The sequence below is a fragment of the Styela clava genome, chromosome 8 (assembly GCF_964204865.1).
Source record: "Styela clava chromosome 8, kaStyClav1.hap1.2, whole genome shotgun sequence".
Taxonomy (NCBI): Eukaryota; Metazoa; Chordata; class Ascidiacea; order Stolidobranchia; family Styelidae; genus Styela; species Styela clava.
Window position 1 is genome coordinate 16,152,026 of NC_135257.1, and position 11,192 is coordinate 16,163,217.

General features: G+C 32.4%; 1 protein-coding gene across 2 annotated transcripts; it reads left to right on the forward strand.

Moving 5' to 3' along the window:
* Positions 1 to 226: 226 nt before the first annotated feature.
* Positions 227 to 10,349, forward strand: LOC120346623 (somatostatin receptor type 5-like). 2 transcript variants are annotated; one of them, XM_039416386.2, is made up of 11 exons: positions 227 to 244; positions 2,110 to 2,196; positions 3,017 to 3,082; positions 3,659 to 3,800; positions 4,325 to 4,487; positions 5,574 to 5,789; positions 6,511 to 6,680; positions 6,793 to 6,940; positions 7,435 to 7,631; positions 7,876 to 7,981; positions 9,108 to 9,304. In XM_039416386.2, the coding sequence occupies exons 2-11, from the start codon at positions 2,160 to 2,162 to the stop codon at positions 9,165 to 9,167; spliced, it is 1,305 nt and encodes a 434-aa protein (XP_039272320.1). In that variant the 5' UTR covers positions 227 to 244; positions 2,110 to 2,159; the 3' UTR covers positions 9,168 to 9,304. The 2 variants fall into 2 exon arrangements, with proteins under 2 accessions (XP_039272320.1, XP_039272319.1); XM_039416385.2 differs by lacking the exon at positions 7,876 to 7,981 and having other exon boundaries at positions 9,108 to 10,349.
* The last annotated feature ends 843 nt before the right edge of the window (positions 10,350 to 11,192 follow it).

The following is an 11,192-nucleotide window of genomic DNA, read 5'->3' on the forward strand; positions in this document are numbered from 1 at the left end:
GTATTGACTGGACTGTTACTTTGAAATTGAAATACTATTTCGTGTTCAGCTTGGAAGTAAGGAATAGGCATTTGATAAAAAATGCAGATTTTTAGTTAGAAAGTCGAAGTTTTTCAGTAAAATTGTCTTATAGTAAAATTTGATATTCGGATTTGTTACCTCGTTTTGTTTATCTGTTGGATCGTCAATGCTGAGTGTCAGTCAACATCTTCATGATATTGATATGATAGTAACCTCGTGAAAGGTAAATAGTACAGCAGACTCGATGAGCAAAATTCAAAATTTAATCTCCGCGTCTCAAACGGATTATCTAATTTTTAGAAAGCAAAATATTCACGACAGAATATTACAGATTAAATTGACAAAATGGTGTAAGTAATACAGTATTACGGCAGTACTTATGTCTAATTCATTATTGTAATCTTAGGTAATAAATATAATAAAGGATAAGTAGGCAAAAGTATGTGCTAGTTATGTATGGCCTGAAGTAGATCGGTTTCAAACAATTAATTTGTCAATGTTTTGAAATTGTGCATGAATAAAAATAATTTTTTTTTGATAATTAAAATAAGATTAAAACGCCACAGGAAAATAAGTTTTTAATAAAAATTTTAAATATAATTATTGACTTCTAGTTAATATTATCAATCATTTCGGACAGTAAATAGATTATAATCAGTTATATCTTTGTACAACTTGATGATCTCACGGTGTAAAAGTGCATAAGTAGTCAACATGTTTTGAGTAGAGGAGCAGAAATTGTTTTTGAAATCAAGTTTGACTTCATTTTGTTTCGATATTTTATGTTAAATATAATCTAAGACGTACATACAAATATGTAATGGAAAAATGGAAATGCATTTTAAGCGCAATACGTTTTTACGCTTTTAAATTTACTTACAAACATCGTAATACTCGCATCAAATGAATTATTTCACACATCAGAGAAAATTGAAAACGATGAAAAGTATTTAAACTTAGTTCTCATGTCTAAATTCATTTATTCAAAGAGAATCGTTGATACCTTCAATGCTTAAAAGCCAAATTATTTTGACATTACCTCGGATTACGTGAACAAATTGCCAGACTTGAATATTGAACGTCGTCTGTCTTTATTTATATATATTAAATGACACGGTACGATTCCACTGAGATAATTCTTCTTAGAAAAACTTTTAGAAAAATACAATATTCGTAAATTTCTATTACCTACATTTATTCAAGATACGATCAATAAATGCTTAGCTAACTAAATAAAAGAATAAAATTAAGAGAAGTAAATAGCAGATTAGTCCATCCAGTAATCATTGACAGTACTTAATCGATTGTACTTAAGTTTATACCATAAATACATTGAATAGCTTAACAAATAAATTAATAACTTAATAAATAAAATAATTCAAAAACGTTTTGCTACATACCAAATGTATTTTCCTATGCTTACAATTCTATTTAATGTGCTACAATTCGCTTAGACAACGATAAAAAACTTGGTGCGTTTACTGAAAAGCGTTTTCAGATTTGTGTATGGTATAAGATTTTGGTCTCAATTCTAAACATCCTAAGAATATCATGATTAGTATCTAACGCAAAATATTTTATAAAAATAAGGAAAAGTTCTAAGAGTACGTTTCATTGATTCACTGTTTTTATGCAAGACATTAAAATCATCTAATTATTAATTGGATGTTTATTGTTCAAGAATATTTAACCAACAAAACATAATTTTATGTTGTCTGCATTGAAATAATTTGGGCTTTTTGAGGAAAATGACTGATGCATGTTCCAGCGTCTGCTTGTATAACCCACGTCATGTATGTTTTTAGGCGAGACGTCATGTTTGGTTATAGTTTAAAGATACACAAGCTTGCTTAACATTATACTCGTGAAAGAAATATCCCCCTCCGGCAGCATAAACAATAGAGTTTATACCTAATGCTTCCATACGAGCTATAGGGTTGTTGTCGTTTTTTTTTTGCCTTCAATCAAAATGGTTCTTTGTGTACACACTGCGAGAAATAGAGTTGTGACAAAAATGAAATGAATTTATATTCTATCTGGTATTAATGAAATATAGTATTGATTCGAAAAATTGTTATTTTTTAACAGATAACTAGACTCTAGGTTCATCATCGAATCTTTACACGGAATACTATAACATGGCTGAAGCGGACTTCGATTTCGATTCCTTTTTGGGTAAGTTAAATTTGAAACATTTTGTTATAAACTTACAAAAAACTACTCCATTTTTATGCAGTTCAGGCTGATGAAATTATGGCAGATCAGCCTTTGTCGTAGTGATTCCACATTTTATTAGATAATAACTACGAGACTAATTCAAATGGAACATGGATTCAAAGCCAAACTAAAATTTACTGGGAATAAACAAAACTGTTCTATGATGAATTTTCTATTTTGGTTATTAGCTTTTTCATAATCGCTTCGAGAAACGTATTGGACGTTTGTATCTATCAGGACTTCGATAAATTATAATAAAAAAAATGATTGAAATTGTAGGGAGGGGTTGTATTATTGATAATTCCATTACAACTTTCATATACAAATACCGAAATATATTGAGAAAACTGTAACGTTTAGGAAAAACAATCTTTTTTAATCGTTTGAGATTGAAAATAAATAAACAAATTAAATCAATATTTAGCAAGATCTTCAAGATTAGATTTAAATTGTTCAATATTTTTATTCGCAAAGTTTTTCCCAATGGAGAAATAAATTCTTTAAATAATTAAAGACATGGAGCTATGGGACTTTATATTTGTAATCTCTTGAAGATGTATATTCGTAAGTTCTTCGTAAAACAAAGTAAGTTCAGATAGAAGGAATATCATCGAAGTATCACTCGCGACATTGCTTTGTCTTACATCATCTGGCGACTAATTTGATTGATATCGAATTTCATATTCAATACGAATTCGAATTAACAGACAAACAATTATTTTAAAATATGATGTGTAAAAATTTTCACGTGTTGTCAAAGTTTCATTATTTTTTGCAGAAAGTTTACAAAATATGGACAATGGAGAAGACGATGGTGCGAGCCTGAGCGACATACTGTCAGGAGGTAAGTTATTACATCACAATTGCAAAAAAAAACACGATCGATGAGTCGATAAGAATAATAATATACATTCAGATTTACGACACTGACATATCGCTAAACGATTTTGTCCGCAAAATGACACCTCATTATGTTTGATATTCCGGTGTGAAATATGATATTGACGACAAGATCAACGAAAGTAACTCTATACTGATAATCTTTATGGGCCATTATCGGGTCCGGATACCTTGGATAAGATTTCTTTCTTAAGAGCGCGTAGTTATAGCATTGTACCTAAGTATGCTGAGTCGCGGGTTGAAGATTACACACACACCCATTTCCTCATCAAGGATTAAAAGTGAAGCAGACAATGTCGGATCGAAATATTACGGCCCTTTTGAAAATAGCAACGCTACACGTATCAGATAGTGGTTGTTGCACATCGTAGAAGTGTAAAAACGCGTCGTATGAAATTATCATAAAGATATTTCAATAGGTCACATTCTTAAACAGCATAAATAATTTAAAACCACCCACATAAATCATTTCAAAATTTCATTAATTTCTAGTTATCTAATCCATATTTTTTTTTATCAGAATCTAAAAATTGTGCGGATGAAAGGAACGTCACAATGTCTGTCTTTATGATTCTCATTGTTATCGTTGGATTGTTTGGAAACGCCATTGTATTTTTCGTCATTCTTGTTCTCAAAGAATACAAAAAATCTGTATCAAACTGGTGAGATATTTTGAAAGTAGTAAATTGAACCAATTGAAGAAAACACAATGCAAAGATGATTGTTTTCTACATGTTCAGAGCTGATTAAAACCTAGTTGAAATAAAACGTTTGCTTAAAGAATAAACTTTTCAGATTAAGTGGTTAAAATTTTCCGCACAGTATTGTCTTTGCTGGGTAACACTGCTAAGAGAGGGTTTCAAAATAAGAGATAATAATTCAAAATGTAACCGTAGACTTTCATGAAACATTTAGACTCTTTCAAGAAAACAGTATATATTATATCCAACAATAATAGTTCAAATGCCAATAGAATCTTTTTCCTCTTATTTACCGTACTTGGTTTGGCTTGGTTTTGATGGTTTTTTTAATTCAATTAAAAATTCACTATAATTTTTATACAGTCAGGATTATTTCTTTTATTTTTTGCCTGCAACTGACAGTGACCTCGCCTAAACTTTTTAAAAAAAAAATACAATATTTAATACTCAATGGAGCTCATCAATTCAGCTTCTGGTATATTCAGGTACGTTCTGCAGCTTGCTCTTGCCGATACTTTGTTTTTGCTTATGCTTCCATTCACCGCTTCTGACACACTTGCTGGACAATGGGATTTTTCACAAACACTTTGTAAAGCAAAAGAAGGAATATTATTTGTAAATTACTACGCAAGCATCTTCTTTTTGACAGTAAGTGTTACGGATTTGATTGTATGTAAATTCGTTCATATTATATAAATTAAAATGTTACTGAAGCAGACAAAACATCGCAGAATAAAAATTTTGGGTTCAAATTCCATGCTAAGCACATCAAGTGGAAGGCACAAACTTCTCAAAAACAGATCTCAAATCTGCTTCGTTGATAGAAGCTGCAGAGCGCAAATGTTAAAAAACAATCCAAATATCGCCATCAGTTTGAGTAACAAAAATTCATAACTTCAAATGTGCGTGTATTCTTCGATATTAATTTTTCGAAAGTAGAATTTCTAACGAATTTCATCGACGTTTTGCAACTCATTCATTTAAATTCCACAAATAATTAGGCAGTTACATCTTTTGTTTTGACATAAAATGATCAATGACTTGTATTGTCAGGTATAAAAAGAAATGAAATATTATAAACTTCAAAATGACATTAATTTCGTAACTGAAATGAATGTCTCAGAATGTCATGTAATATTTGAAGAAATGAATAATTAAAATTTATACATGTTCTAAAACATAATACTTTCTCGTGTTATGAGATTATGGCACATTCAACCCACTATCGTGATGCTATCTCATCAATCACTTCTCTCGCTCATATAGATTCATTTCACAGATCTGTCAATATAATATGTTGTTACATAATTTATTACATTGGGAATTTACAATTTTAATGTCATACGTAACCACTTTGACAGTGAGGCTTTTGAGTATTATTTTTGAACAGCAATATATGCTAAATCCACATAAATCGTCTCTGTGGCATTTAAATTTTGATCTGATTTATGTTAATTTTTTATTTATTTTTTGGTATAACTATTTGCTAACACCACAAAATTGCCTTTGGCAAGATTTTTCAACCTCTCGAGTTTCATCCGATAGAAGTGGCTGAAATGTGAGCTTTTATGGAAAATAATTCTGAGGCATCGGAATCGGGAAAAGCCTCTTATACTAGCTGTAATGGGTTATTATCATCAGTATGGACTTCAATGCATATTAGAGCAACGTGATCCATTAATTTGAAATAGTTTGGTATTCGGAACTAATATGCAAATACACCTATTTATACAGATTATGAGTTTCGATCGATACATGGCTGTCACAAAATCGGGAGTTTCGAAATGGGCCGATATTCTCAGGAGGCTAGACAGTGCAGCAGTCATTTCTCTCGTCGCCTGGTTAATCAGCATTTGTCTTGCTGTCCCAATCTATCTCTACAGCAAAGTAAATCTTTGCAAACAATGTTCATACGACTTCCCACTTACTGATATTGAACGATGCACTCAGGTAAAAACAAGTTACTTTCGATCAATCTTTGATCTGCACGAATTGAAAAGTTTATTCCTTCAAGAAAACATTTCAGATCGAATTTCACTGTTTACATCTGATTTGAAAAGTAATGCGTTAGATCTTCCCCGAGCAGCGACTTCCTCGTTCATTTCCGTGACAATGGCTAATCAATAAGATGTCAAAGATGACTTAATAATTAAAATTTAAGCAGTCGCTCAGACACTTTTGCACTCATGCAGTTATCATGCATGGTTGCTGGTTTTTGTTTTTGCATACTATTTTTCAGCTTCTAGTTATGTTGTCGAAATTTGAATATAAATCAAATAAGTCAATGATCGATTTTATCTCCCAAGGAGTTTTAGTCAAGTCGCAATAATTAGAAATTAGTCCCGAAAAAGCCACGATAGTATCGAATCTCGAATAATTGGAAGATATGTATTTGTGTTGGCTGTTTTATTGGGTCCTTCAAACACATAAATCAGTAAAAACACTTATTTTTTACTCAGACAGTTGCTGAGTGTCCATACACTCAAAAAAATAAGTCACATGTAAATTTCATTTCAAAAAGTTGACATGAATAAAAAAAAATACGTTTCGATCCGAAATGCTCAGCCCTAATTAGGACTCAGATTCGCAGCAAAGTATTGTTCGAAGTTATGTCCGACATATAAATCAAAATAAAGATCGCTATTACATCATCGGTATTATTATTGATTAGGCTGGAATCAACGCAACTTCATGTCCTGAATGGATTAAGGGAGAAGAAAACGCGACAATTGGTGGAGGATTAACAGAGGACGATTTTATAAAAATATTTGACGATGATCTATTCAAAAACTTCACTGATCAATTAGAAAGCGACTCTGCCAAATACGAGAATTTATGCCGGTATATATATATATGTTATAGTTTTCTGTGTTATTACCAACATTTTATATATATTTCAGAATTTTTTTTATTCAATTATTCGACTGATCATAAATTGCATTCCTAATTTTAGTGATGAAACAACTCCGTATATGTATCGTGTATGGTTGTATTTGAACTTATCTCTTCTGCTCATCCTCCCATTTGTTCTGATTTGCGGATTCTACGGGATGATTTTACGCACCATGATGGGAACAACTGTTACTGCTAGCACAAGTCAGGTGAGGTTACTTGCCAATGCAATGGATTAATATGTGACTCTATGAGAAACTAGTATGAGATACTTAACAATAAAATTTCCATTAACTATAGTATCACAACCACCTAATTAAATTGTCTCTTAGTATGTCGGGTTTTTCTGACTTATTCGCCTGTGATATTGGTTTAATGACGGTTGAAAACAGCGGCCGTTTTTAAATCAATCATATTTAATCTAAGCTATTCAACAGCCTTGCTATCTTTGTATTATCTTTGCATCTTTGTATTATGTTCAAAAATGGCACAAAAGCAGGATTAGTAGACAGTCCCGTAGAGAACAAATCAATAGCGCAAATCATATTTAAATTACAAATAATGCACATTATTTCTATGCTCTCAATATAATTTAAGTACATTACGGGCTTAGAAAAACCTAAAATTCCCTTTAAAATTTAATATTACAGCAGCATAAAATATGAGCCGTCGGTTAAATTGATATTTTTATTTCATTTTGCAGAGACAATATCGCCGTAGGGTAACATTCATGGTTCTTGCTCTTGTGTCTTTGTTTGCCGTTTCGTGGGTGCCTTGGTATGCAGTGATGATGGCTCGTATTCCTGGTTTTCCTCTAAGTCCAGAAGGATGCGCCAAACTTGGGAATTTTACTAGGATACTGTCGTATCTAAACAGTGCTTTGAATCCTTATTTTTACAGGTAAATATTTACTGTATTTTTTGTTCTTCCCGCTCAAATTTAAAAGTATTATTCTCCAAGCCGGTGGGACGTTGCATGGGGATGGTTACGGAACCTCGAACGATTACTTGTTTTGGTTAACTTCTTTCCTGAATATGATTTGTATTACTTCGTCGACTTAATAGAAGACAAGTTAGAAAAATGTCATCAAACGAATTTCGTTTTTTTTGTGCACTATTTCTTATATCTTTGAAACCCTGAACAGTTTATTGAGTATGCGGTTCCCGACTCGGTTGACAGCAGCTTTCGCAAGAAGTCGTCGAATGGGGAGAAACGTATCAGGAGGATTCGGAAGTCGAAATAGATCAAAAGTTTGTATAAATTTGAATACAATTGATTTATGATATCGAACGATGCACACTGGTCTTTACATCGTTTAATAATATGATTTTGTGCTGAGTTATATTAGAAAATGTCGGTAATCGATTACAGAAAGTCGTTATTACTGTATCTCATATCGAAATCATTTGCCGCAAAGATATATTTGGCATGTGAACGATTCCGCGAAGCTATGATTTTGCGATTTATATTTCAAACCAGTGTGCAGCGTTCGCTGTTTAATTTCCAAAGACGAGATATATATGTATGGTAAATGTATATGTGCTGATACTTTGAAAATATTCATTTTCAAAACTGTTCAAATATTGTTGTTTCACAAAAATGTCAAAGTAGCAAAGTTGGCTTAAACAATTTATGTAATTTTTGTGTTTACGCCTGTCTCGTGCTTTGGCAAATCAATTGTCAAATTTATACATCTCTTTTGCTAGCATGGCCATATGTATATAACTCCTCTTTGCTGCATGCCTGATATCTGTGCAATAAACTTCAGCAGAAATCTCTGAAGTTTTAACTTTTCTTCGCTGAAAGACTGAATTATTAACGTGCTTTTCTGCATTTCTGCGTGTTATATTTTCTATGTTCTTAATTTGACATAGAAAATAGCACATGTGTATTATATGCTGTCACTGCACTGAAACATTTGCCTGTTCGCTTCTGCAGTAGCATTTACTAAGCACTAATACTTCAACAGTCATAAGTGAAGTTCTCGGTCGTAAGGGAATTTTTATTTGCTTCTAATTGTCTATCTAACTTTTCTATCTCTAAAAAGAAGACTTTTCCAATCTAGATAGAATATATTTTTAAATGTATACCTCTACAATTTAGGGGAGAAACCGTAGAAGCTATCAATAACAGTTTTAACATTTTGATGCTTGTTTTAAGCGATTTGGCAAATATTTATGTTCCTGACAGCTGAAGTCTTGCAAGGCTAACTTTACTTTTGGCAAATTACTCTAAATCTGAAAAGTTGCATGTTTTACTTCCGGACTTTTCCAATTTGACAGAATGAAAATGAATTAACACTGACCTATAACTCTTAACCTTTTCACCTATGCAAAAACAGATTGGTAAACAATTTATTTTATTTATGTATTACAGCTTCATGGGATCCAGGTTCCACAAAAGATTTCAGAGGGCTCGCAATACTGCCAGCCGTAAATCCCGTCTTTTCAATTTCTTATCTCGTGTATCCTGGACTGGCCACGATCACAGCAACAGTACGGGAAGTGGAACAGGAAGGAATATGCATGGAAGTGGAAAAGACATGAAAATGAGAAACATAAACGGACATTCCGACGATGAATCTTTCAACACAAAAAGCAATTTGCGTACTGAGCGTACGGTAGTCGACACTCAGTGCAACTTACCAGAAAATTTAAGATCTTAAATATACTGTTTTGGTCTCGATCAACCTCTTTGGTATTCGAAGGTCGCTTATTCCAACGTGATCTCTTGAATATATCCTCGTTACATCGTTGTTTGTACGTAATGAAACGAAAAAATAAGGGTACTCCCGAAGTATGTGAACCAAGATGGCGAACACCTGGACGTAGTATGTGTACCAGGTTAGGGTTAGGCCATAATTCCAGGTACAAATACTACGAGAGTCACTTGGCTTCCCCGAACTCACAATAGAACTAAAATAAGGAAAATTGGAATAAAATCATGGCCTAACCTGGTACATATACAACGTTCCGGTGTCCGCCATCTTGGTTCACATATTTCAAGAGTACCAATATAAGTACATGAGATTAAGGGTAAATGAGTAAATTTGTTTCGATTGTGTGAAACTAAATTTTTCTATATTTTTTTATCATATCACAGCCAAAGACATTTTCAATATTGTTATTAATTTCGTCAAATTGGACAATCTTTAAAGAAGAAAGCTGACAATTCATAAAAATTGCATTCTTAACCACTTTCATGAAATGACCTCCTGCGCAGTTTATTCACTCATATCGCACTTGCACATTTTGGCCTGCATGATATCGATCTGCTAAGCTTTGAGATATATGAACGAGATTGTTTAGACTTTTTTGCATACGTACTTTTTATTAGTTCTGAATTACTTCTTTTTAACATGACCAACTTATAGAAAGTCTTCAGTCATTAGGAGCATTACTTTGTAATACAATATATACATAGAGAAAGAATTCAAAGAACACTCGACGATATTGTTAATTTTTTTAAAAGTTCATTTATAATAGTTTATATGTTGCGATGAAACAACTATAACGATGTACGAAATATGTATGTATTTTCATATTATGCTTTTCCAATGATCATTACATAGGTGTAAGCCCTGCCTTTCTTCTCGTTAATAAATGTAAATTTTCGAAATAGTCGTGTGTTGGATTTTCGCGAAATAACGAAGAAGCAAAGAGAAGATGCATTACCATGGACACTGACAGAGTATGACGGTGGATTCCCTTATTCACCAACATCATTCCAGAATTTTATAAATGTTCACGAAAATTTCATATTTTGTAGTAAATAATAATAAATAAGAGTGCGAATGACCAAGACTACAACTAACAGTGGAAAAATAACAGTTTTCAGATTTCAAGTGAATATCACTTGTAGTTAGTTATACGAGGCTAGCTACCTATGCTTTCAAATAGTCAATGTGGTCGCTCCCCCTACGAACCCCAAGCTTTTTCATACTAAAACGTCGCGTGTTGTTCATACTGATTGTTTCAAAGAAGATATATATATGTATGTATGTGTGTGTGTGTGTGTGTGTGTGTGTGTGTGTGTGTGTGTGTGTGTGTGTGTGTGTCTGTCTGTCTGTCTGTCTGTCTGTCTGTCTGTCTGTCTGTATGTATGTATGTATGTATGTATGTATGTATGTATGTATGTATGTATGTATGTATGTATGTATGTATGTATGTATGTATGTATGTATGTATGTATGTATGTATGTATGTATGTATGTATGTATGTATGTATGTATGTATGTATGTATGTATGTATGTATGTATGTATGTATGTATGTATGTATGTATGTATGTATGTCTTTTGGTATATGCAGAATGGTGTTTGTAGGAAACAGCAGGCTTTTGAACAGATAAAGCATAATTTTCAGATCGCGAAATTGAGTTGAGAAATATTTCTGATAGCTATAGAATAATGCAAAAAAGATATTAGACAGTTGACAGCTACGGCGTTTTGCTTGAACGAGAT

Coding starts and splice junctions, on each gene's coding strand:
- LOC120346623 (XM_039416385.2), top strand. CDS start 2,160: ATGGCTGAAGCGGACTTCGATTTCGATTCCTTTTTGG. Junction 6,941..7,434: donor TTACTGCTAGCACAAGTCAG/GTGAGGTTACTT, acceptor TTCATTTTGCAG/AGACAATATCGCCGTAGGGT. Junction 7,632..9,107: donor TTGAATCCTTATTTTTACAG/GTAAATATTTAC, acceptor TATGTATTACAG/CTTCATGGGATCCAGGTTCC.